This window comes from Mustelus asterias, chromosome 4 (genome assembly GCF_964213995.1).
Source record: "Mustelus asterias chromosome 4, sMusAst1.hap1.1, whole genome shotgun sequence".
NCBI classification, from domain to species: Eukaryota; Metazoa; Chordata; class Chondrichthyes; order Carcharhiniformes; family Triakidae; genus Mustelus; species Mustelus asterias.
In genome coordinates this window covers 100932491-100955363 of record NC_135804.1, presented here as the reverse complement: position 1 = coordinate 100955363, position 22873 = coordinate 100932491, and the positions used below count along the sequence as shown (strand labels likewise).

The following is a 22873-nucleotide window of genomic DNA, read 5'->3' as shown; positions in this document are numbered from 1 at the left end:
AGTTCATTTTCCTCACCCCAAGCGCCCATTGTGCATTTGTGCTTTTAAAAACCAAGACTCCTTTCTGACAGCCAGTATTGCCTGAGGATTAAGTCACAATGGGAGACTGACGTTTGATCTGACAGTTGCAGGCACCAGCTCAAACAGGCACAGTATACCATAGAAGGTAGTAAAGAGGCAGACACTGCACATGATGTGTCATTGGGCAAGAGTGTACTTTTAACAAGTTCAGGGGAAAGGAACAGATGTGCACCAGTTTATGCCAAGTGGGAAGTTGAGGACAAATCTTTTCACTCACTGTGATGGAAGTCTGGAACACACTTCCTGAAGGGGTGGTTGAGTCAGAAACTCTCACAACATTTAACAAGTATTTAGATGTTCACTTGAGCTGCTGTAACTGCCAGGGCTATGGGCCCAGCGCTGGAAAATGGGATTAGTGTAGTCAGATCTTTGTTGACCGGAGCAGATACAATGGGCCAAATAACCTCCTATGCTGTAAACGTCTATGAGTCTATAATCTAGAACTTGGATGAGGAATGCAGTCCAGGAAATGGCTAATGGGTGAGCAGACCAAAATGTTTAGTGCATTGGGAGGCTGATAGCCTGTTGTCATTCAAGGAGTGTGGAGTACTCCAACTCCAACTTGGCACGGGGCTTTGAGCAGAAGTTGGAGCCCATTCTTTCCAGCATATAAATGGTGTTTTACTCCATGAAAATACTTACAGACCCAACCTTGATACAACATCTAATGGCTGATGTCTCAGCTTCCATTGCAGCATAGACAGAAGTCACCCAACATCTGAATACTGCAGTAGAAGCTCAGACTGAGGCCATCATGGCTGTGGATACTAATGCCCAAAGGGGCTTGCAGGTTCGCTGCGATTCCACTCCAGAGAGTTGCAAGAGACCCTGCTGTAATCTCTTAGAATGATAGCATTCGTGCTCCCAGCATTGTATTCTGCCAATGTTGAATGTTGCTACCATTGCCTTGAGTGAGTGAAGTTGTTGAAGCCTGTAACCTTAGCAGTACTTGTTTCTAAAATTATTTTCTGGAGAAGAAAATCAGGCATGTGGTAAAGATGGGACGAGATCAATGAAATTGGTGTCTGCAGTGGAGGGGGATATCAATGGTGGTTATTAACACCTCCATAAAGCCCTGGATGGCTGGAGAGTTTACAAGTTTACTTACTTAGAGGCTTGACAAGACAAACCTCGACAGTCCCACTCTGTGATCCCTTCAAAATGTTCTTAGCAATGCAGTTTAAAACAAACATTGAACTGAGTGCCCATATAAATCAGCATCATTTCCCTCCAACCTGCCACCTGCAAATGAGCCTCCCATCATGAGATTACCTGCATATCTCCTCAAAGGGCTGTTGTAATGTTCTTAAACTTGCATGAAACGCAATCACCCGCACATGTTTTTCTAATTTAATCTGGTCTTTACACTACCTGTACACCAAGGAGGAGATGTCATAAAATGCCAGGTGCCAATGAAGGGGTGGAGTCCGACTAAGTCTGACTCTCTTTCACCATCAGGAGGATGTGCAAGGGGAGACCAAAAGCTGAAGGGCTGGAACCGCAATGGCGATAACATTGCAGTGCCATGCTTTCCGCAGGAGAACATATCTGCCTTTTCAAACAAACTGCTCTTACTCATGCAATAGGATATAGAGCTCTTGTACCCTCTCCAATTCTTAACCATTACCCCCTATAAATTTCACACAAATATCCTAAGCCAGGTAAATAGGTTCAGGCTGGGGAAAATTCGGACGGGCAGATTAATCTCCTGCTCGGCTGGATCTTTATTCCAAAGAGGGGAATTCGAGGTGTAGGTTTCTGAAGTATGATTCTTATATATTTTGATTTGATTTATTATTGTAACATGTATTGGGATACAGTGAGAAGTATTGTTTCTTGCACACTATACAGACAAAACATATCATTCATAGAGTACATGGGGAGAAGGAAAGGATGGGGTGCAGAATATAGTGTTGCAGTTACAGGTAGGGTGAGAGAAAGATCAACTTAATATATGATAGGACGGTTCAAAAGTTTGATGACAACAGGGAAGAAGCTGTTGAGTTTGTTGGTACGTGTTTTTAGACTTTTGTATCTTTCCGACAGAAGAGGTGGAAGAGATTATGTCTGGGGTACGTGGGGTCCTTGATTATGCTGGCTGCTTTCCCGAGGGAGTCAATGGATGGGAGGCTGGTTTACATGATGGACTGGGCCATGTTCACAACCCTGTGTAGTTTCCTGTGGTCTTGGTCAGAGCAAGAGTCATACCAAGCTGTGATACTTCCGGAAAGGATGATCTCTATGGTACAACAGCAAAAATTGGTGAGTGCCCTAGTGGGCATGCCAGATTTCCTCAGTCTTCTGCAAAAGTAGAGGCTTGGTGGGCTTTCTTAACTATAGCGTCGGCATGGAGGGACCAAGACAGATTGTTGGTGATCTGAATACCTAGAAATTTGAAGCTGAACACTATCTCCACTTCATCAGCATTGATATAGACAAGGGCACGTCCTCCACTATGTTTCCTGAAGCCGATGACTAGTTCCTTCATTTTACTGACGTTGAATGGGAGGTTATTGTCATCACACCATTTCACCAGATTCTCTACCTCTTTCTTGTGCTATGTCTTGTCATCAAATGAGATCCAAGCCAGTACAATGGTGTCATCAGCAAACTTGAAAATGGAGTTGGAGTGGAATTTGACAATGTAGTCATAGGTGTATAAGGAATAGAGTAAGGGGCTGAGGACACAGCCTTGTTGGGCACCAGTGTTGAAGATAATCGTGGAGGAGATGTCGTTCCTATGGGTTAGGAAGTTTAGCATCCAGTCGCAGAGAGGAGCAAAGTCCTCGGCCATGGCGTTTGGAGGTAAGCTTTGTTGGAATAATGGTGCTGGAGGCTGAGCTGTAGTTCATAAATAGGAGCCTTACATAAGTGTCCTTGTTATCCAGGTGTTCCAGGGTTGAGTGTAGGGCCAGAGAGATGGCATCTGCTGTGGACCTGTCGAGGCGCTAGGCGAAATGTGGTGAATCCAGGCAATCTGGTGGACCAGAGTTTGTGTGTGCAGTAACTAGCCTTTTGCAGCACTTCATAATGTTGGATGTCAGAGCCACTGGGAAGTAATCATTAAGGCACGCTGCTTGGCTTTTTTTTGACACGGGATGATGGTCATCTTCTTAAAGCAGGTAGGAACCTCAGATCGGAGTAAGGGGAGACTAAAGATGTCTGAATACCCCCGTGCAAGATTTGAGTATTCGTCCGGGGACTCCATTCAGGCCAGTCGCTTTCCGTGGGTTAACTTTCAAGAAGACCGATCTGACGACTGCAATAGTGACCTTGGATACCGGTTCGACCAAGGTTGTCAAGGCAGATGACGTCCTCTCGCTGACCTGCTCAAAACGAGTGTAGAATGCTCTGAGCTCATCGAGGAGGGGTGCATTGTTGCTGGCAGTTCTACTTGTCTTCACTTTGTAGCCTGTTATGTCTTGTAGACCTTGCCACAATGGATGGGTGTTCATTTGGCTAACCTGAGACTAGCTTGATCTGGTGTTGTCTCTCAGCATCTCTGATGGTTCTCTGTAGATCATATCTGGATTTCTTGAATAAGTCAGGGTCACCCGACTTGGACTTCAGTGTGCAGTGGATGTCCCTGTTTTATCTAGCAAGACTGGAATCACTAGGTAGGTAAAGTTAGAAGCCATTCTTTTTCTGCCAGTCACTTTATTGTCCAAGATCTGAAGGGGTCCTCGCTATCCACACGGCTGGTGCCGAGGGAAACGTGTGTTCTCACCGTGCAACTCTGTATTAATCTAATAGTTAAGGACAAGATGCTGTAATGCTCCAAGATAGCATTGCATTGACGTGTGCAATCCTTATTGTTTATATACATTGAACAAATAAAGTAGGATTGAATGTTTATCCTTTTTTAAGTGTTGATTGTATTCTGCAAAATGTTATCTATCTGTTAAAGTTACTGTTAAAACGGACCATTGCGAATAAAAAAAACTATAGAATGATTTGTAGTAAGTGTTTGTAATTAAATGGTGTTTTATTTTGTAATTGTCTAAATGTGTAATCTAGTGGTTCAGCTTTTAAATATCATTGATAATCTAATCCTTGTAGTCTTATGTATGCATATTTTAGAATGATCAGGAAGATGCTGCCAGAAGGGCATTTGAGTATTTATGTGACTTCTCCCAAGATTGTAGTCAGCTGTTCACAGCTCTCAGGTACAGAACTAGAATACAGTAAATGGGATATCCTATTGCTCACATATTGATAAATTTAAAACCAAATTATAATTTTCATCACTCTTTCATAGTGACAGCGTTACTGATTCTAATTCACTGCTTCTACACAAGTTCTACACAAGTTTTGATAACCCCCCCCCCCCAACCATACGGTTCAGTTTTGGTCACTGTGCACAGACCCTACAGATTGAAGGATATCCTAATATGCACATTAACACAAGACAAGATCTCTCCAACGGCTTGCCTATGTTCAGATCTCAGGTTTATATCCAGACGTGCAAAGAGGCTGACCAGGTGATGTTCTCTGGTTAAGTTTTAACCTTCTGCAGGGTGTAAGTATTTAAATGATCAAGTTCGAATTTGAACATTTTTTTCTGTCCAGTACCATTCTCTTGGCTTTTGACAATGAAGAATAGTTCACCACCATCTATAAACTCATAAAGTAAGCATAAAGAAGATGCACAATGTATAGATTTCAGATGAATGTTTTGCTGATGTCCTGGCTACCTGTTAAGATGTACAAGCTCCCAGTACTATTTGGAGAGCAGGGCAGTCATTCCAGTACCTTGGTTGACGTTCATCACTCAACTAACAGTACAAAAATAATAAAGCAAAAAACTTCTAATGTTGGAAATCTGAAAAAAAATAAAATGCTGGAAATACGCAGCAGATCAGATTGTATCCTAAGTGAGGGAAGCTGAGTTAACACTTTTGGTCAGTAACCTTACGGTCTGATAGAGTATTGACCTGAAACATTAATTCCACTTCTCTCGTTCCTCTGAACTCCAACAAATACCAGCCCAGCCTTTCCTCATATGATAACCCCTTCATTCCAGCAATCAGCCCAGTGAACCTTCTCTAACCTTCTAATCCCTTATAGAACCATAGAAAATTACAGCTCAGAAACAGGCCTTTTGGCCCTTCTTGTCTGTGCCGAACCATTTTATGCCTAGTCCCACTGACCTGCACTTGGACCATATCCCTCCACACCCCTCTCCTCCATGAACCCGTCCAAGTTTTTCTTAAATGTTAAAAGTGACCCCGCATTTACCACTTTATCCGGCAGTTCATTCCACACTCCCACCACTCTCTGCGTGAAGAAGCCCCCCCCCTAATATTCCCTTTAAACTTTTCTCCTTTCACCCTTAATCCATGCCCTCTGGTTTTTTTCTCCCCTAGCCTCAGCGGAAAAAGCCTGCTTGCATTCACTCTATCTATACCCATCAAAATCTTATACACCTCTATCAAATCTCCCCTCAATCTTCTACACTCCAGGGAATAAAGTCCCAACCTATTCAATCTCTTATGTAAGGGGACAAACATTGTACACAGTACTTCAGATGTGGTTTCACTAATACTCTGCACAACTATAGTGAAACTTCCTTACTTTTATATTCAATTTCCCTTGCAATAAACAATGACATTACATTTGCTTTCTTTATCACTTGCTGTGCCTGCATACTACTTGTGTTTCATGAACCAGGACACCCAGATTGCTCTGTATTGCAGAGTTCAGCAAATCCTTTCTAGTTAAATAATATGTTTCTTTTCTTCCTGTCCACATTTTTCCTCATCATATTCCACGTGCCATTTTTTTTCCCACTCACTTACCCACCGATGTCCTGCGGCAGGCTCCTTATGTCCTCTTCTTCTCTCACACCTATCGTGCCATCAGCAAATTTAGCAGCCATGCATTCAGTCCCTTCATCCAAGTCATTGCATTTCCCAGTGTGAAAATAATGCACTTATGCCTGCTCTCTGTTTCTTGTTGGCTGAACAATCCTCTATCCGTGATAAAACAAGCCTTTTTTTGGAGCTGTTTTCTTATTTACTTTGATATGGCACCTTCTTTATCAATGGGAAATCATGTTAGATTGATCTGGTGAGAGTTTTGTGGGGACGTCATGAGTAAAATGTATACAGGTGAACGAATGGAAGTGGTGTATTTGGAATTTCAAAACATTCAATACGATGCTACACATGAGATTATTACACAAGACTAAGACTTTTGGGATTAAGGTAAAATATTAACATGGATTGAGGTTTGTTTAATGGACAGAAAGCAAAGCAGGAATAAATGGGACATATTTTGTACGAGGAGGACCTCTACTTGGGCCTCAGCTATTTATACACTACGTTAATGACTTAGATGAGAGGACTAAGTATAGTCCTCTTTGCAGACATTACAAGGTTAACTGAGAAAGTAAGCTGTGAACATGAATTGAAGAGGTTGCAGAGCAATGTAGACAGGTTGGGTGAGTGGGCAAGGACATGGCAGATAGTATGCAGTGCGGTAATGTGTGAAATATCCACTTAGGTAGGAAGAATATTTTGAATGCTAGCTTGCATTCTGGGGAAACTTGGATATCTTTGTACTAAATCACAAAGGTACATGCAGGGACAAGAGGCATTAAAGACAAATTATTGTTTTTGTTACAAAGGAATTGAAGTATGAAAACACAAGGTTTGCCACAATCATAACAGGGTGTTAGTGAGGCCTCACTGGCTTTGATCTCCTTATCCAAAGAAGAACATGCTGGCCTAGAGGGAGTGTAGCAAAAGTTCATAGGCTGGTTCTGAGATGAGGAGATTGTCCTTTGAGGAAACATTGAGTAACATGGTCTAATATTCCCTGGAGTTGCAAAGAATGGGAGGTTATCCAACTGAAAGATGGGTTATATATAATTCTAGAATAGGTGCTGAGTGTTCCCCCAACTGGGGAATGCAGAACATACTGTTCCAGTTTCAGAAAAAGACATTTGTCAATTAGTACTGATATGCAGAGAAGTTTCTTCACCCAAAGGATTGTGAATCTTTTGAAAGAGCTGATGATGCTCAATTATTGACTTTATCCAAGACAAAAGTCAATGAATTTTTAGGTGCAAGGGAAGATGAAGTTGAGAGACGAGATTAGCCATGATCTTATTGAATTAATACACAAAAAAATAATAGCAATAGTTGAGTATTTGGGCCTTTGAGCTTGCTCTTTTCAATATGATTTTGGCTGATCTTCTACCTCAGCTAGCCTTCCTTCCCTGAAACCATATTCCTCAATTCCCAGAGAAATCAAAAATCTGTAGAACTCAGTCTTGAACATACTCAATAACAGACCATTCAGAGTAGGCAATTGCAATGAATAGAAACATAGAAAACTACAGCACAAAACAGGCCCTTTGGCCCCACAAGTTGTGCCAAACATATCCCTACCTTTTAGGCCTACCTATAACCCTCCATCCTATTAAGTCCCATGTACTCATCCAGGAGTCTCTTAAAAGACCCTATTGAGTTTGCCTCCACCACCACTGACGGCAGCCGATTCCACTCACCCACCACCCTCTATGAAAAACTTCCCCCTAACATTTCCCCTGTACCTACACCCCAGCACCTTAAACCTGTGTCCTCTCGTAGCAGCCATTTCCACCCTGGGAAAAAGCCTCTGAGAGTCCACTTGATCTATGCCTCTCAACATCTTATATACCTCTATTAGGTCTCCTCTCATCCTATGTCTCTCCAAGGAGATAAGACCGAGCTCTCTCAGCCTATCCTCATAAGGCATGCCACTCAATCCAGGCAACATCCTTGTAAATCGCCTCTGCACCCTTTCAATCTTATCCACATGCTTCCTGTAATGAGGCGACCAGAACTGAGCACAGTACTCCAAGTGGGGTCTAACGAGGGTCTTATATAGCTGCATCATTATCCCTGAACTCCTAAACTCAATCCCTCGATTGATAAAGGCCAGCACACCGTAAGCCTTCTTAACCACCTCCTCCACCTGCGAGGCCGATTTTAGAGTCCTATGGACCCGGACCCCAAGAATCTTTCCCTTGATATTGTACTCCTTCATCCCATTTGACCTGCCAAAATGGACCACTACGCATTTATCTGGGTTGAAGTCCATCTGCCACTTCTCTGCCCAGTCTTGCATCCTATCTATGTCCCTCTGTAACTTCTGACATCCCTCCAGACTATCCACAACCCCACCAACCTTTGTGTCGTTGGCAAACTTACCAACCCATCCCTCCACTTCCTCATCTAGGTCATTTATGAAAATGACAAACAGCAAGGGTCCCAGAACAGATCCTTGGGGCACACCACTGGTGACTGACCTCCATTTAGAAAAAGACACATCTATACACACTCTCAGCCTCCTTTGGGCAAGCCAGTTCTGGATCCACAGGGCAGCAGCCCCTTGGATCCCATGCCCTCTCACTTTTTCTAGAAGCCTTGCATGGGGGACCTTATTGAACGCTTTGCTAAAATCCATATAAACCACATCTACCGCTTTCCCTTCGTCAATGTGTTTAGTCACATTTTCGAAGAACTCCACCAGGCTCGTAAGGCACGATCTGCCTTTGACAAATCCATGCTGAGTATTTTTGAGCATACTAAACCTCTCTAAATGCTCATAAATCTTGTCCCTCAGGATCTTCTCCATCAGATTACCAACTACTGAGGTTAGACTCACCGGTCGGTAATTTCCTGGACTATCCCTATTCCCCTTCTTGAAAATAGGAACCACATCCACAATCCTCCGGCACCTTTCCCGTCTCCATCGACGACGCAAAGATCATCGCCAGAGGGTCTGCAATCTCTTCCCTCGTCTCCCACAGTAACCTGGGGTACATCCCATCCGGATCTGGCGACTTATCTATCCTGATGCCATTCAAAGATTCCAGCACAACCTCTTAAAGTCCACATCCTCAATCTTTTCAGTCCACCGCAAGCCCACAGTACATCCACCCATGTCCTTCTCCTCTGTGAAAACCGAGGCAAAATACTCATTAAGCACCTCTGCCATTTCTACTGGTTCCGTACTGATTTTCCCGCTCAACCCTCTTCACTCAACCCTCTTGAGTGAAGAATTTCTTGTTGTTTCAATCCTAAATTATTGATTTATATCCTGAAGCTGTACGGTATGCTCTAGATTTCCCAGCCAGGAGAAACAACTTACCAGTGTCTACCCTGTTAAACTTCTTCAGAATCTTGTATGTTTCAATGAGACTACCTCTCATTCTTCTAAATTCAGAGAATATGGGCCCAGTTTATTTACCCTCTCTTCGCTTTTTTTTATTCATCCATGGGACATGGGCTTCGCTGGATGGTCAGCATTTATTGCCCATCCCTAGTTGCCTTTGGAAGAGCAGTTGAGAGTCAACCACACTGCTGTGGCTCGAGTCACATGCAGGCCAGACCAGGTAAGGATAGCAGATTTCCTTCCCTAATGGACATTAGTGAGTCAGATAGGTTTTTCCGACAATCGACAATGGTTTCATGGCCGTCAGTAGATACTTAATTCCAGATATTTTTTATTGAATTCAAATTCCACCAGCTGCCATGGCGGGATCCAAACCCGGGTTTCCAGAACATTAGTTGAGTTTCTGGGTTAATAGTCGAGCAATAATACCACTAGGCCATCGCCTCCCCAACCCTCTCACCTCAAGGAGTAATCCAGTGAACCTTTGTTGAACAGCCTTGAAGTAGAATATATCCTTTCTCAGATACAGAGACCAAAACTGTGCAAAGTACCCCAGGTGAGGTCTCACCAAAGTCATGGACAATTAGAATCAGAATTCTACAGCACAAAAAAGGCCCTTCAACCCATTGCGTCTGTGCTGGTCAAAAACAAACCACCAACTATTCTAATCGCATTTTCCAGAACTTGGCCTTACATGCCTCGGCATCACAAGTACACATTTAAATAATTCTTAAATGTTGTGAGGCTCTCTGCCTCCACCCCCCTTTCAGGTAGTGAGTTCCAGACTTTCACCAGTCTCCGGGTGAAAAGGTTTTTTCTCGCACCCCCTCTAAACCTCCTGCCCCTTACTTAAATCTATGCCACCTGGTCATTGATCCCTCCATCAAGGGGAAATGTTTCTTCCTGTCTGCTTTACCTATGCCCCTCATAATTTTATACATCTCAATCATGTCTCCCCTCAGTCTCCTCTGCTCCATTGAAAACAACCCCATTCTATCCAATCTCTCTTCATAACAAAAGACCACCAGCCCAAGAAACATTCTGTAAATCTCCTCTCTGCACCATTTCCAATGCTATCACATCCCTCCTATAATGCAGATTCCAGAACTGCACACAATACTCCAGCAAAACGTCTTTTTACTTTAACTACACTTGTTATTGAATTATTATAGTTTAATTTTAATTTTTTTTTATCTTGGGCTTCAAAAAGATGTTTTGATTTTAACAATATCTAGGCATTTTTGTCCTTAGACCAAAAATGATTAAGAAATCTACTTTAACCTTTAATTCTTAAGTGGTTTTGCCATTAAAATTTGGATATTTGACACTGAAAGGACTGGAGGGCTTTTGAAAATGTTAAGAATTGAATGCATTATACACTTGAATTTAAATTATTTAACAAGTCCTTATCTGCAGAAATTCTGAAGTAATTCCACGTATTATATTTGATCTCCTTTTATTTTAAATAGATGTTTAATTCGTCTTGTACCATCTATTACAGACACAGATGATAAAGAAACAAGGTAACTACACTACACTTATATTCTGGTTGTATCTGTTGCAGTCGCATCTTCTCTAGCTATTATATTAAAGGCGGTTGTAGTTTTACTGTGATAGGTGGGAATACTACTTCCGGGATTTGATTTGCAGTAGCAATAATGATGGAACTATTAACTCACTATTGAAGTGGAGTAAACGGGATAGAAACTTCCACCATCCACACATGCATAGTGAAACACAGGAATCTGGAACCAGCTGTCCAATTTGCCCAGCTCCTTTGCAAGCTTTGCTGTAGCGGTATTTCCACCTGAAGCCTCGAAAAAGAACATGCATTTTTCATGGCCGTTGGTCTCAAAGTGCTTTACAGCCAGGTAAATACTGTTTGAAATATAGTCACTGCTGTAATGTAAAAATGCAGCAGCAAATATGCACAGCAAACTCCCACAACATCAATGCAATAATGACCAGATGATATGTTTTTTGGGATGTTGATTGAGGAGGAAACATTTTCCAGAATACCTGGGATAACTCCCTCGCTCTCCTTCAAAATAATATCATCATATCTTTCCCAACATGAGCTGCCAATGTAATGTCTCATTCAAAAGATGCCACTTTTACAGTGCAGCACCCCCTCAGCAGTGTGTGGAGCATCAACCTTGGATTTTTATGTTAAAGTCTTAGGCCAGGATGTACTCCTTCCAAACCCCCCCCCCCCCCCCCCCCCCCCCCCCCGCCCCGAAAATCCTGCCCTTAGAGTGGGGCTTAAGTGTTGAATGTTTTAACACAGACGCAAATATACTACCAACTGAGTTATGGTAGAAACCCTTGCCCATCATTTACAAAGCCATTTGTGTAAGGAAGTGGGAAGTGTTGTATGTTGGAAAATTGACATGAAGAAGCATGGAGGGTTAAAAATGGTGGATTTTTATTTACAAGGTATTCACCAAATGGCTGCTTCTCCACTCTGCTGTATTTCCACATTAGTGACCTGTGATGTCACATGGTGAATACATAGGTATATTAATACACAATGCTTAGTGCAGCTACCAAGAATCAAAATTAATACATAACATTTCCGCCCCTTTTAAATTGAAAACAACAAATTCAAACAAGTGCAACATCATCAATAAACAATATTCATTAAGTCAGAAGGCCTGGACGTCGCTGCTCTTGAAACGGTGGATCTTCTTTGCTTTGGTTGTAACTCATCTTTGCATGAATGCTTAAAGATAGGATGTATGCGCATTTAGAAAGGAATAAACTCATTAACGATAGTCAACATGGTTTTGTGAGAGGGAGGTCATGCCTCACTAACCTGGTGGTGTTTTTTGAAGAAGTGACCAAAATGGTTGACGAAGGAAGGGCCGTGGATGTTGTCTATATGGACTTTAGTAAAGCGTTTGACAAAGTCCCTCATGGTAGGCTAGTGAAAAAGGTTGGATCCCATGGGATAAAGGGGGAGGTGGCTAGATGGGTGGAGAACTGGCTTGGTCATAGAAGACAGAGGGTGGTAGTGGAAGGGTCTTTTTCCGGCTGGAGGCCTGTGACTAGTGGTGTACCGCAGGGCTCTGTATTGGGACCTCTGCTGTTTGTGATTTATATAAATGATCTGGAAGAAGGAGTAACTGGGGTGATCAGTAAGTTTGCGGACGACACAAAACTGGCAGGACTTGCAGATAGTGAGGAACATTGTCAGAGGCTACAGAAGGATATAGATAGGCTGGAAATTTGGGCAAGGAAATGGCAGATGGAGTTCAATCCTGATAAATGCGAAGTGATGCATTTTGGTGGGAATAATGTAGGGAGGAGCTACACGATAAATGGAAGAACCATAAAGGGTGTAGAGACGCAGAGGGACCTGGGTGTGCAGGTCCACAGATCTTTGAAGGTGACGTCCCAGGTGGAGAAGGTGGTGAAGAAGGCATATGGCATGCTTGCCTTTATAGGACGGGGCATAGAGTATAAGAGTTGGGGTCTGATGTTGCAGATGTATAGAACGTTGGTTCGGCCGCATTTGGAATACTGCGTCCAGTTCTGGTCGCCACACTACCAGAAGGACGTGGAGGCTTTGGAGAGAGTACAGAGGAGGTTTACCAGGATGTTGCCTGGTATGGAGGGGCTTAGTTATGAGGAGAGATTGGGGAAACTGGGGTTGTTCTCCTTGGAAAGACGGAGGATGAGGGGAGACTTAATAGAGGTGTATAAAATTATGAAAGGCATAGATAGGGTGAACGGTGGGAAGCTTTTCCCCGGGTCGGTGGTGACGTTCACGAGGGGTCATAGGTTCAAGGTGAAGGGAGGGAGGTTTAACAGATATCAGAAGGACATACTTCACACAGAGGGTCGTGGGGGCCTGGAATGTGTTGCCGGGCAAGGTGGTGGAGGCGGACACACTGGGAACGTTTAAGACTTATCTAGACAGCTATATGAACGGAGTGGGAATGGAGGGATACAAAAGAGTGGTCTAGTTTGGACCAGGGAGCGGCGCGGGCTAATTGTTCCTTGTTTCTCGTTTCAAGGCTTCATTCTATGATCATCTTGCTGGTGCCAGTACAGAGCGAGACTGCGGATAGTTGGGAACCTGGCTCGGGGGCAGGGAATTCAGATGGTGTTCGTGGAAGTGGAAATGACTAGGGTTGGGAAGCATTTTCCGATCAGGGCCATTGTGATCTCCTGGACTCGTTTCGATCGCCTCAGAGGGTCAGAGAGGAATTTCCCAGATTTTTTTTCCCCATATTGGCCCTGGGGTTTTTCACTCTGGGTTTTCGCCTCTCCCTGGAGATCACATGGTCTGGAATGGGGGGGGTGGGGGTGAGTTAATAGGTTGTAATGAACAAAGCATCGTAGCTGTGAGGGACAGCTCGGTGGATAGGATATTGGTATGTAGATAGGCTGGAAAATTGGGCGGGGATCCTGGATTCAGGATTCAATCCTGGACCGGGGAGCGGCGCGGGCTTGGAGGGCCGAAGGGCCTGTTCCTGTGCTGTATTGTTCTTTGTTCTTTGTTCTTTGAATGTCAACAATGATAGGTTAGTCCAGCGTTGCTGTTGTAACTATAGCAGTAGGCTCTGTTTTGTCTACAGGTGAGGTATTGCTTTCCTCAGCATTGTCTGTTAGTGTCAGGTTTGCAGGAAGTTTTAGGTCAGGATGTTGTACAGTTGAACCCGGATTTTCAGCAGCATCCATTTCCAGCGAATCAGTTCTCCCTGCCAACAGCCTCATGCCTCCTGCAGATGATATAACGTCTGGTTATAGGTCCAGTCTGTACAAGGATCGTGCCAGGAACCTATTTGTCTCCTGCGGAGTAATTCCTTGCCATTCTATCTGTTCTTGTATGGTTTATTTTGTTTTTGGAGGTTTCGACAAGTCGAATGCCAAACGTAGTTGTGTCTTCATCATTAATAATGCAGGAAAGCTTCTGGTTACAGAGTGAGTGGTGTCCCTATACATTAGTAGGAACTGGTTAAGATATTTGACCAGTGAACCTTGTTCCTGGTTGTTGTCAATGTATGTTTCATGGTTTGGACAAAATATTCTGCTAATCCGTTCATAGCAAGATGGAGTGATGCAGATCTAATATATATTGAATACCCTTCTCTTTCAAGAAACTCTGAATTCTTGGGTGACAAATTAAGGTCCGTTGCCGCTTACCAATTGTTCAGGGAATCCAAACCTACTAAAAACTTCTCCTAGGCTCTCAATAGGCCTTTCAAGACACTCTGAGCCCTCAAAGAAGACAGCATGACTACACTGACAGCTCCAATGTTCTCGAATATGGTTTCAAGTCAGCTGTTGACTGAGGTATTTCCTTGGTACATTTCCATCACTTCTTAGAGCATTGGATCATTCTGAGTGCACTTCCTCACTTGCCCAAAAGTGACAGCTGTATTGTCTTTCTGTTCAAAATAGAAGATAGTTCTGCTCGAGTAGTTTGACAAACTACTTGGTAGTGATAATCTTGGTAGTCCTTCCACATTACAAGGTAGACTTGATTGTTGATTCTTGATGGTATAGAAATCATAGAAACCCTACAGTGTAGAAAGAGGCCATTCGGCCCATCGAGTCTACACCGATACAATCCCACCCAGGCCCTACCCCCATATCCCTCCATATTTACCCGCTAATCCCTCTAACCTACCCATCTCAAGACACTCGGGGACAATTTTAGCATGGCCAATCAACCTAACCCGCGCATCTTTGGACTGTGGGAGGAAACTGGAGCACCCGGAGGAAACCCACGCAGACACGAGGAGAATGTGCAAACTCCACACAGACAGTGACCCAAGCCGGGAATCGAACCCAGGTCCCTGGAGCTGTGAAGCAGCAGTGCTACCGTGCCGCCCATAGGTATGTGCAGACAATAGCAATGCCTATCTCTGAATTCTATATGATGACAGTGGCAGAATTTACGTGTGTGATCCAAAAATGGCATTTAAAGGATGATACATCAGCAGTGTAAACTTTGTTTAGTACAGGAGTTGATGGATTTTTTTTACTCCAGACATAATCGCTACTGTTAATCTCCAAACTCCAAGCATAATCCCTAAAGTTACGTTCAACCTTGCTCAGTGCTTGAGATGCAAAAGAAATGGATGATACTTCACACAACAACATGATGTGGGATATCACTGCTCGAACTCCTTAAGGGTGTAGGGGTAGGGTAGGATTAAAATGCGAAAGAACCTCAGATTTGAGCAACATTTCTTTAGCTTGCATGAAAACGTGAACTGCTTTGATCCGACACTGAACACTGCTGGCACAAGAGTTTATGCAATTGTCTTAAAATGGTTGCCATACTTAAAACAAATTTTCTGTAGTAGTTCAACAATTGTAGAAAATATTGCAACGTGTTAACATTTCTTAGGTACAGGGTATGTATCTTCTGCTCCTCCTTCCCCCTCCCCCATTGTATTGGTCCACTCTTGTCATAGCTTGAGTTGTGTTTCCTTTTTCAAGCGATATTCGCCACCTTTTATTTTAATATAATCTTCTGCTATTTTCAGTTTTAAAAATAGTATATTAGTTCTACATATTAAAAAAACCCACTTGCAATGTGAAATGAACTATTTATTTGACCTGTATAGGTGCCACAATATGTCATAAACTGTTGTAATTTAAACATATGTATTCATACCCTTACACTTGGATATATTTCATTGTAAATAGAAAGTTCTTAAACTTATTGGCAGATCTCCCATAGTATCATTCATGGTAAGACAGGTGTTATAAGAACCGGACTATTGTGCTGTATTATCACGGATAACGATGCCAACAAGGGAAGACGGTGAAAGGGAATGCTGGTTGTGGGACTGTGATGATTGCTTTGGGGATAGCTGTACTTTGAGGGTGGGTCCCAGATACGGCAGCACTGAGGAGAAGGGTCCCAGGGTTCCAAGGACAATGTAGAATATAGTGACAAGTTTAGGCGCCGGGGATCATTGGAAGAGATCATTGGTTGGGCAAGAAAGGTCTCAGAATCTGAAAAAATTATGGCCGTTTTAGAATTAGGAAACATTGGAAGTAAAGTCTAGACATTTATAAGTTCTCAGATGGGTTCCCAGAATCTGGAAGCTGAAAACAAATCTGGAGAGGGTTGTGAAGTACATTTTTAAATGAGTAATTATTTTAATAATGTGCAAATCATAATGTTGCCTGACTTAAATGCAATTTAATCATATGAAAGTCACATATGAGTTGTATATAGTTCTGGCCCTGTTACTCGACAATATTGAACATTCCTGATTAGGACAGTGTAACTAAAATTACAAAGTGTTGCTTATGCTTGAGGCATAAACCATACTTTCTAAAAATTATGTAGTGTCAATATCTAAATATAAATGTCTTTCTTTTGACAGACATGAGCGACTGGACTCTCTTTTATCATATTTAAAGACTGGTAGGTTGAATAAGTGGATTTATTATTCAGCAACTGTGTTGTCACTTCTCATCTATTTCAGATACCTTACTAAAGTATTTAAATTATTAATGCAGGATTATCAGGTGAAGACAACACAATATGCTGAGTTCCATTACTATTTTACAGGCAAAGTGAACCACTTCGTGGTTAAAATCGGCCAGTATATTTCTAAAGGACAGATAAATTTCCTTGCCAACAGTTGTGCATTTTTGCTTTGGTTTATCAGTGTTTAATTTGCATATTTCTCAGCTACAACGTTTAGTTCATTTGTTTTAGAGAGTTGTAAAATTTTGAAATTAAGGAATATTTATTTTTGAAAGAATCTATTTGTTATACAGGTGGGGGGGGGCTTCATTCTTAAAAAAGAATTCGACGTGTCAGCTTCGTGTAAAAATGGAATAAATCCCACTGGTTTTTTCAGCGGGATTTTCGAAATGAATCTTCCACACTCTGCAAAGCAGAATGCACTAGCGTGATTCACGCAAAAAGTCTGTGGGCGGGGCCTATTCCCATTGGAGAGGCCAGCAGCATAATGCTGAGCGAGCCTCTGCAAATGTGCCGATCTGTCAACATAGAGATCGTACCCACCTGCAAGTTCCAATTCCCCCACCCTCTGGCAGTCCCAACCTCCCACCCTCCCAGGTGGGCAGTGCCAAGGGGCCAGGCTGGCAATGCCCAGTGGGCTCACCCCTGACCGCTTGAGGGACCTTGATTGCCCCCCCCTCCACTCCAGTGGGGTTGGACCTCCAGCTCCCAGCAAGTGGGGAGCTGAAGTAAACCCCGCTGGAGTGAAACACTCCTTTGGAGGCGGGGGGGGGGGGGGGTGGCGAGGTGCGGTGGAGAGGCTAGCTGACCGGGAGATTTCAGTCCCGGGCCCACTAATCATATGTAAATAACAATAAAATTAGAATTATCAAAAATTATACAGCTCCACGTCGGAAATTCGGTGCCTGGAGACTCATGGAGGCCATGGCAACCAGCGGGAAGCCCAGGAAATGGCCTCCGCTTGAATCTCCCGGCCCAATGCTCTGTGATAAAGTTACTGTGAAAGTTCCATAGTTGCCACACTCCTGTTCTGGTACACTGAGGCAGAATTTAGCATGGCCAATGCACCTAAGCAGCACATCTTTCGGACTGTGAGGGGAAGCCAGGGCACCGGGAGGAAACCCATAGACACGGGGAGAGCATGCAGACTCCGCATAGACAATGCCCCAAGCCGGGAATTAAAGCCGGGTTCCTGACGCTGTGAGGCAGCAGTGCTAGCCACTGTGCCGCCCACAATTCTATACTCTTATTTCTCCTCCCTTCGTTTAAATAAATCTTTGTTTCCCTGCTGCTCAGCTAATTAACATATCAAAAACCATACAGCTGTACTCTTATCCCCATTTAACTAATTTCTTAAACTTCATTTTATTCAAAACGTCTTGTATTTTTATTTTATTTAAAGACCTTGTCAATACACATGAAATCCAAAAGGTTCCATGCAGGTGCAGCATGTACATTGGAAGGCAAATTGAGCTCAGCTAAGGTTCGTTCCCCTATGCGTACTCAGACCAGTTACTGTGTTGCAACTGCAGTCCTGCCTCACCATTAATGATGGAGCAGCTCGTATGTTGCCCAAGCTTCCTCTATAGATTCAGGATGGTATAAATAGGTCAAAATGTTTCCCAGTTGCTTGCTAATGATTCTCGTTCAGCTGCCTTACGACAGTATCAACAATAAAAGATACCTTTGTTTGGCTGGTGCACACTGATTCATATATGTTTGAAACTGGAGTTGTGCTCACCTGGTCCCTGAGAATTTTGCAAAGTGATATTTAGCAATTAAGTACTTTGAAGTGTAGACGCTAATCCAATGTAGGCAAATGAGGTATGCACCTCAAGCAAAGCGTGCATTCCATATCAGGCAAGCTAAATATTCCACATTTGTAATTTTGCAGTAGCTGAGTTCAGAAACTGTTTAACACATCAATGAGTTTCTGTGTATGACAGACACCTGGACCTTTGTTACATTGTTACATAGCTAAATACCTCATGTTTTTTGGCTTTTTTTTCTTCCCTTGTTTTGCACAGTTTGCTGAGGATGAATAGATCTGATTTGAGTCTTTGCCACTTGAACCTTTTAGCTAGCCACCTAGGGTTCCACAGGAAAGAGCTAAATAAATAATCTTCACATTTTTTTAGTTGCTTCACAATAGGCAGATATTTTGTTTCTGTCCTATACCTCTGGTCAGCTAAAATTTAAATGTTTGCTATATTTTTTTTACTCCTTGATCTGCTTGTGACAATGTCTCCTGTTGCTTGATCTGTTTTTGTGCAAGCATGTACAGCCCAGGGTGTCTTATATTACAAGTCATAAAAACCAAGCAAGCCTTTTCTTTCCATCCACAGTGTTATCTGGCATATTCTTAAAGCAGATAATTGTGCAAGTTGCGATGTCATGTCATATTAGATCTTGGTGGGACTGAGAATCTGGTCACTTTGTGGGATTACATTGAAATTGAGCAATCCTTTAAAACTTATTTATTAGATAGGTGACCATTGCTAAATTTGTAAGCCTTTATTTCTAGCTTATGGTTCATGTGATCTTTTGCTGTAATGAATTATTGGTGTATTTGCAGTTGGGATTTTGGATGGAGGTAATTCAAAATTTGCAGTTTTTAATATTTTTAAGGTATTTTATGTGACAATCACTGTTTCTTGCCCAGTGGTGTACTATGGCTGAAAAGCCTTTCCCTATTGCACCTTTGCAGCGGCTGCACATTGGACATCCCTCAGCAAGTAACTCTGGACCTTGGAATGTGCTAGTCTGCAACATCTGGAAAAAACTCTCTGCGCAGGAAGACCAGCAGAATTTGGGCAAATTGAGAGCACCTTTTACTGGTTGATGGTTCTTCAGCAGCAGTTGATGTTTGTCTCGATTTATATCCCTGGGAATAGCCCATAGATCCTAGAGTCCTGAGTCATGGATCTGCTCGGGATGAACCTCAACGAAGAACATTGCATCTTTTCCTGAGGGAGGTGGAGGACAATTTCTTCCCCACCACACTCACTTCAAGGCCAGTGGCAGTAATACTGTGATATCAGTGAGAATGAAGAATTTGACAGGGAACACCCTTTTTACCACCAGCCATGCTATGTCTTGGTGCTTGTTTAAAAGTTCTCGCAATGAAATCTTCTGCCACATGACCTTAACTGTCTCCTCAGGGAACCGTCCAACAGGACCCACCATTTTCTTTTCTTGCAAGGCCTCCAGGATGTTATGTGTAGACTATTGCCATTGAGCTGGATGCTTGACCTGGAATGTATATTATAAATATTGCGTATATCACAATTGTACAGAGGCATTCCGAGTGCAGTTTGGTGTATGGGGAAAAGTTAATTTTTTTTTGCAATTTCTATAATATTTAGTTTGAAAAGTTTTGGAATATACTTTTACAATTTTATGAATAAAGCATATTTGTGATAAATTTTGGAATTATCACACATTTCACTTGAGCGATCAAAAATAGTTGCAAACAAATTTCATGCTGATGTAAAAAGCTTATGTGTTATAAACATTAGAATGTCATACTCTTTCCGGTCTACAATTGTTAACAGTGACTTTGCTGTATTAAAATACTTGTGCTTTTTCTTCCAGCTCATAAGAAACTAATAGTTCAGCTGGCTGAAGGAAAGATGAGTGTTGAACTGAAAAGTAATGAAGCAAATTGGTTTCGAAAAATAGGTAAAAGAACATTATTATTGAATACTAAGTGATAAACATGTACCTTCAAATACTAGGGAAACATCATTACCTATAAGACCTGAAAAATTTCAGAACTTTTTCACCAATTCTGTGCTGTAGAGTTTCTAAGATTTCAATTGCTATTTGAGCAATTAAATATTTGCATTCTTTGTAATTCTGGTCACTCGTTTTCCATCATGTATGTAGTACAAGTGCTTATTTATTGTGCTAGATGTATTAAACAAGAAAGGAGGTGAAATTCAATATCAGCTGAGCAACAAAAAGGAAAACCAGACTGGATGTATACACAACAGATGGCCAAATTCACCACTTCCTGTGTTTGCTCCCCACGGACATGTTTCAGACAGTGTATAGCCCCTCAATCAAGCAGGCAAGAAATTTCATGCATATTCAAATTCGGAGTCCATTGACATAATGCAGACCATGATTAAATTTTAACTGGCAATAGTGATTTCGACTAGGATGCTACCGGGACTTGGTGGTTTGAGTTATAAGAAGAGGCTGGATAGACTGGGACTTTTTTCTCTGGAGCGTAGGAGACTGAGGGGTGATCTTATAGAGGTCTATAAAATAATGAGGGGCACAGATCAGCTAGATAGTCAATATCTTTCCCCAAAGGTAGGGGAATCTAAAACTAGAGGGCATCGGTTTAAGGTGAGAGGCGAGAGATACAAAAGTGTCCAAAGGGGCAATTTTTTCACAGAGAGGGTGGTGAGTGTCTGGAACAAACAGCCAGAGGTAGTAGTAGAGGCGGTTATAATTTTGTCTTTTAAAAAGCATTTAGACAGTTACATGGGTAAGATGGGTATAGAGGGTTATGGGCCAAATGCGGGCAATTGGGACTAGCTTAGAGATTTTTTTTAAAAAGGCCGGCATGGACAAGTTGGGCCGAAGGACCTGTTTCCATGCTGTAAACCTCTATGACTCTCGGTGCCAGCCTAGCCAGGAAAATCCAATGAAGAGGATTAACATGCCCACAAGGACTCAAAAGTAGAATTACTTTATCTTAAGTTTGTGGATGACACAAAGATTGGACGGGTGATTGCCTACAAGAAGATATAGACAGAATAGTCAAATGGGCAGATAAGTGGCAAATGGAATTTAACCCTGAAAAGTGTGCGGTGATATACTTTGGAAGGAATAATTTGACCAGAAAGAACTCAATGAGTGGTAGGATGCTAGGAAGTTCTTTGGAACAAAGGGACCTTGCTGTGTTTGTCCACAGATCTTTGAAAGTGGAAGGGCATATTAGTAGGGTGGTGAAAAAGGCATATGGGACGGCATGAGAGCTCTTCACTTCTTTCTTGAAAAGAGACCTGAACAATTCCCATCCACCACCACTCTCCTCTGCCTGGCTGAACTCGTTTTATCTCTCAACAACTTCTCCTTTCACTTTCTCCAAATCAAAGGAGTAGCAATGGGTACCCGCATGGGTCCTAGCCACGCTTGTCTTTTTATGGGGTATGTGGAACATTCCTTGTTCCAAGCCTACCCAGGTCCCCTCCCACAAATCCTTTCCCGATACATCGATGACTATTTTGGTGCCATTTCATGCTCTCGTCCAGACTTCGAAAAATTCATCAACTTCGCTTCCAGTTTCCACCCCTTCATTGCCTTCACTTGGCCCATCTCAGACACTTCCCTTCCTTGACCTTTCTGTCTCCATTTCCAGCAATACACTATCTACCAATATCCACTACAAGCCCACTGACTCCCTCAGCTATCTGGACTACAGCTCTTCACACCCTACATCCTGTAAGGACTCCATTCCTTTCTCTCAGCTCCTTCACCTCCATTGCATTTGTTCCAATCTCCCCCTTTACTTCTCCTTTTCTAAATCTTACCTCTGTACCCTCCATTTTCCTCCCCTTCCCCTCCCACCCCACCCATGCTTCTCTGCCGTTGGCCATTCATACCCTTTATTCTCTCTGTGGACAACTGTTAGCTGGTTTCCCTGGTTTCTGTGACTATAACTCATTTTTCACTCCCTCACCCGGCAGTGTAATTATCTGCCATCTTCTATGCCTTTTAGCTTTGACAAAGGGTTGTCAGGACTCGAAACATCAGCTCTTTTCTCTCACAGATACTACCAGACCTGCTGAGATTTTCCAGTATTTTCTCTTTTGGTTATGGGACACTTGCCTTTTATCAATCAAGGCATAGATTACAAAAGCAGGGAAATCATGTTGGAGTTGTATAGAACTTTGGTGAGGCCAAACTGGAGTACTGTTTGCAGTTCTGGTTGCCTCATTATAGGAAAGATGTGATTGCACTGGAGGGGGTGCAAAGAAGATTCACCAGGATGCTGCCTGGGATGGAACATTTAAGTTCATCATAGAAATCATCATAGAAACTCTACAGTACAGAAAGAGGCCATTCGGCCCATCGAGTCTGCACCGACCACAATCCCACCCAGGCCCTACCCCCATATCCCTACATATTTTACCCACTAATCCCTCTAAC

At 42.6% G+C, this 22873-nt stretch overlaps 1 protein-coding gene across 1 annotated transcript in view; it reads left to right on the top strand.

The window, feature by feature from the left end:
- The window catches only part of tex11 (testis expressed 11), a 168433-nt gene that overhangs the window by 104226 nt on the left and 41334 nt on the right, over positions 1 to 22873 (top strand). The window contains exons 18-21 of the mRNA XM_078212049.1: positions 4162 to 4247; positions 10716 to 10769; positions 16704 to 16789; positions 20303 to 20389. Coding sequence (XP_078068175.1) covers positions 4162 to 4247; positions 10716 to 10769; positions 16704 to 16789; positions 20303 to 20389 — 313 coding nt within the window. The remainder of the gene's footprint in view (positions 1 to 4161; positions 4248 to 10715; positions 10770 to 16703; positions 16790 to 20302; positions 20390 to 22873) is intronic.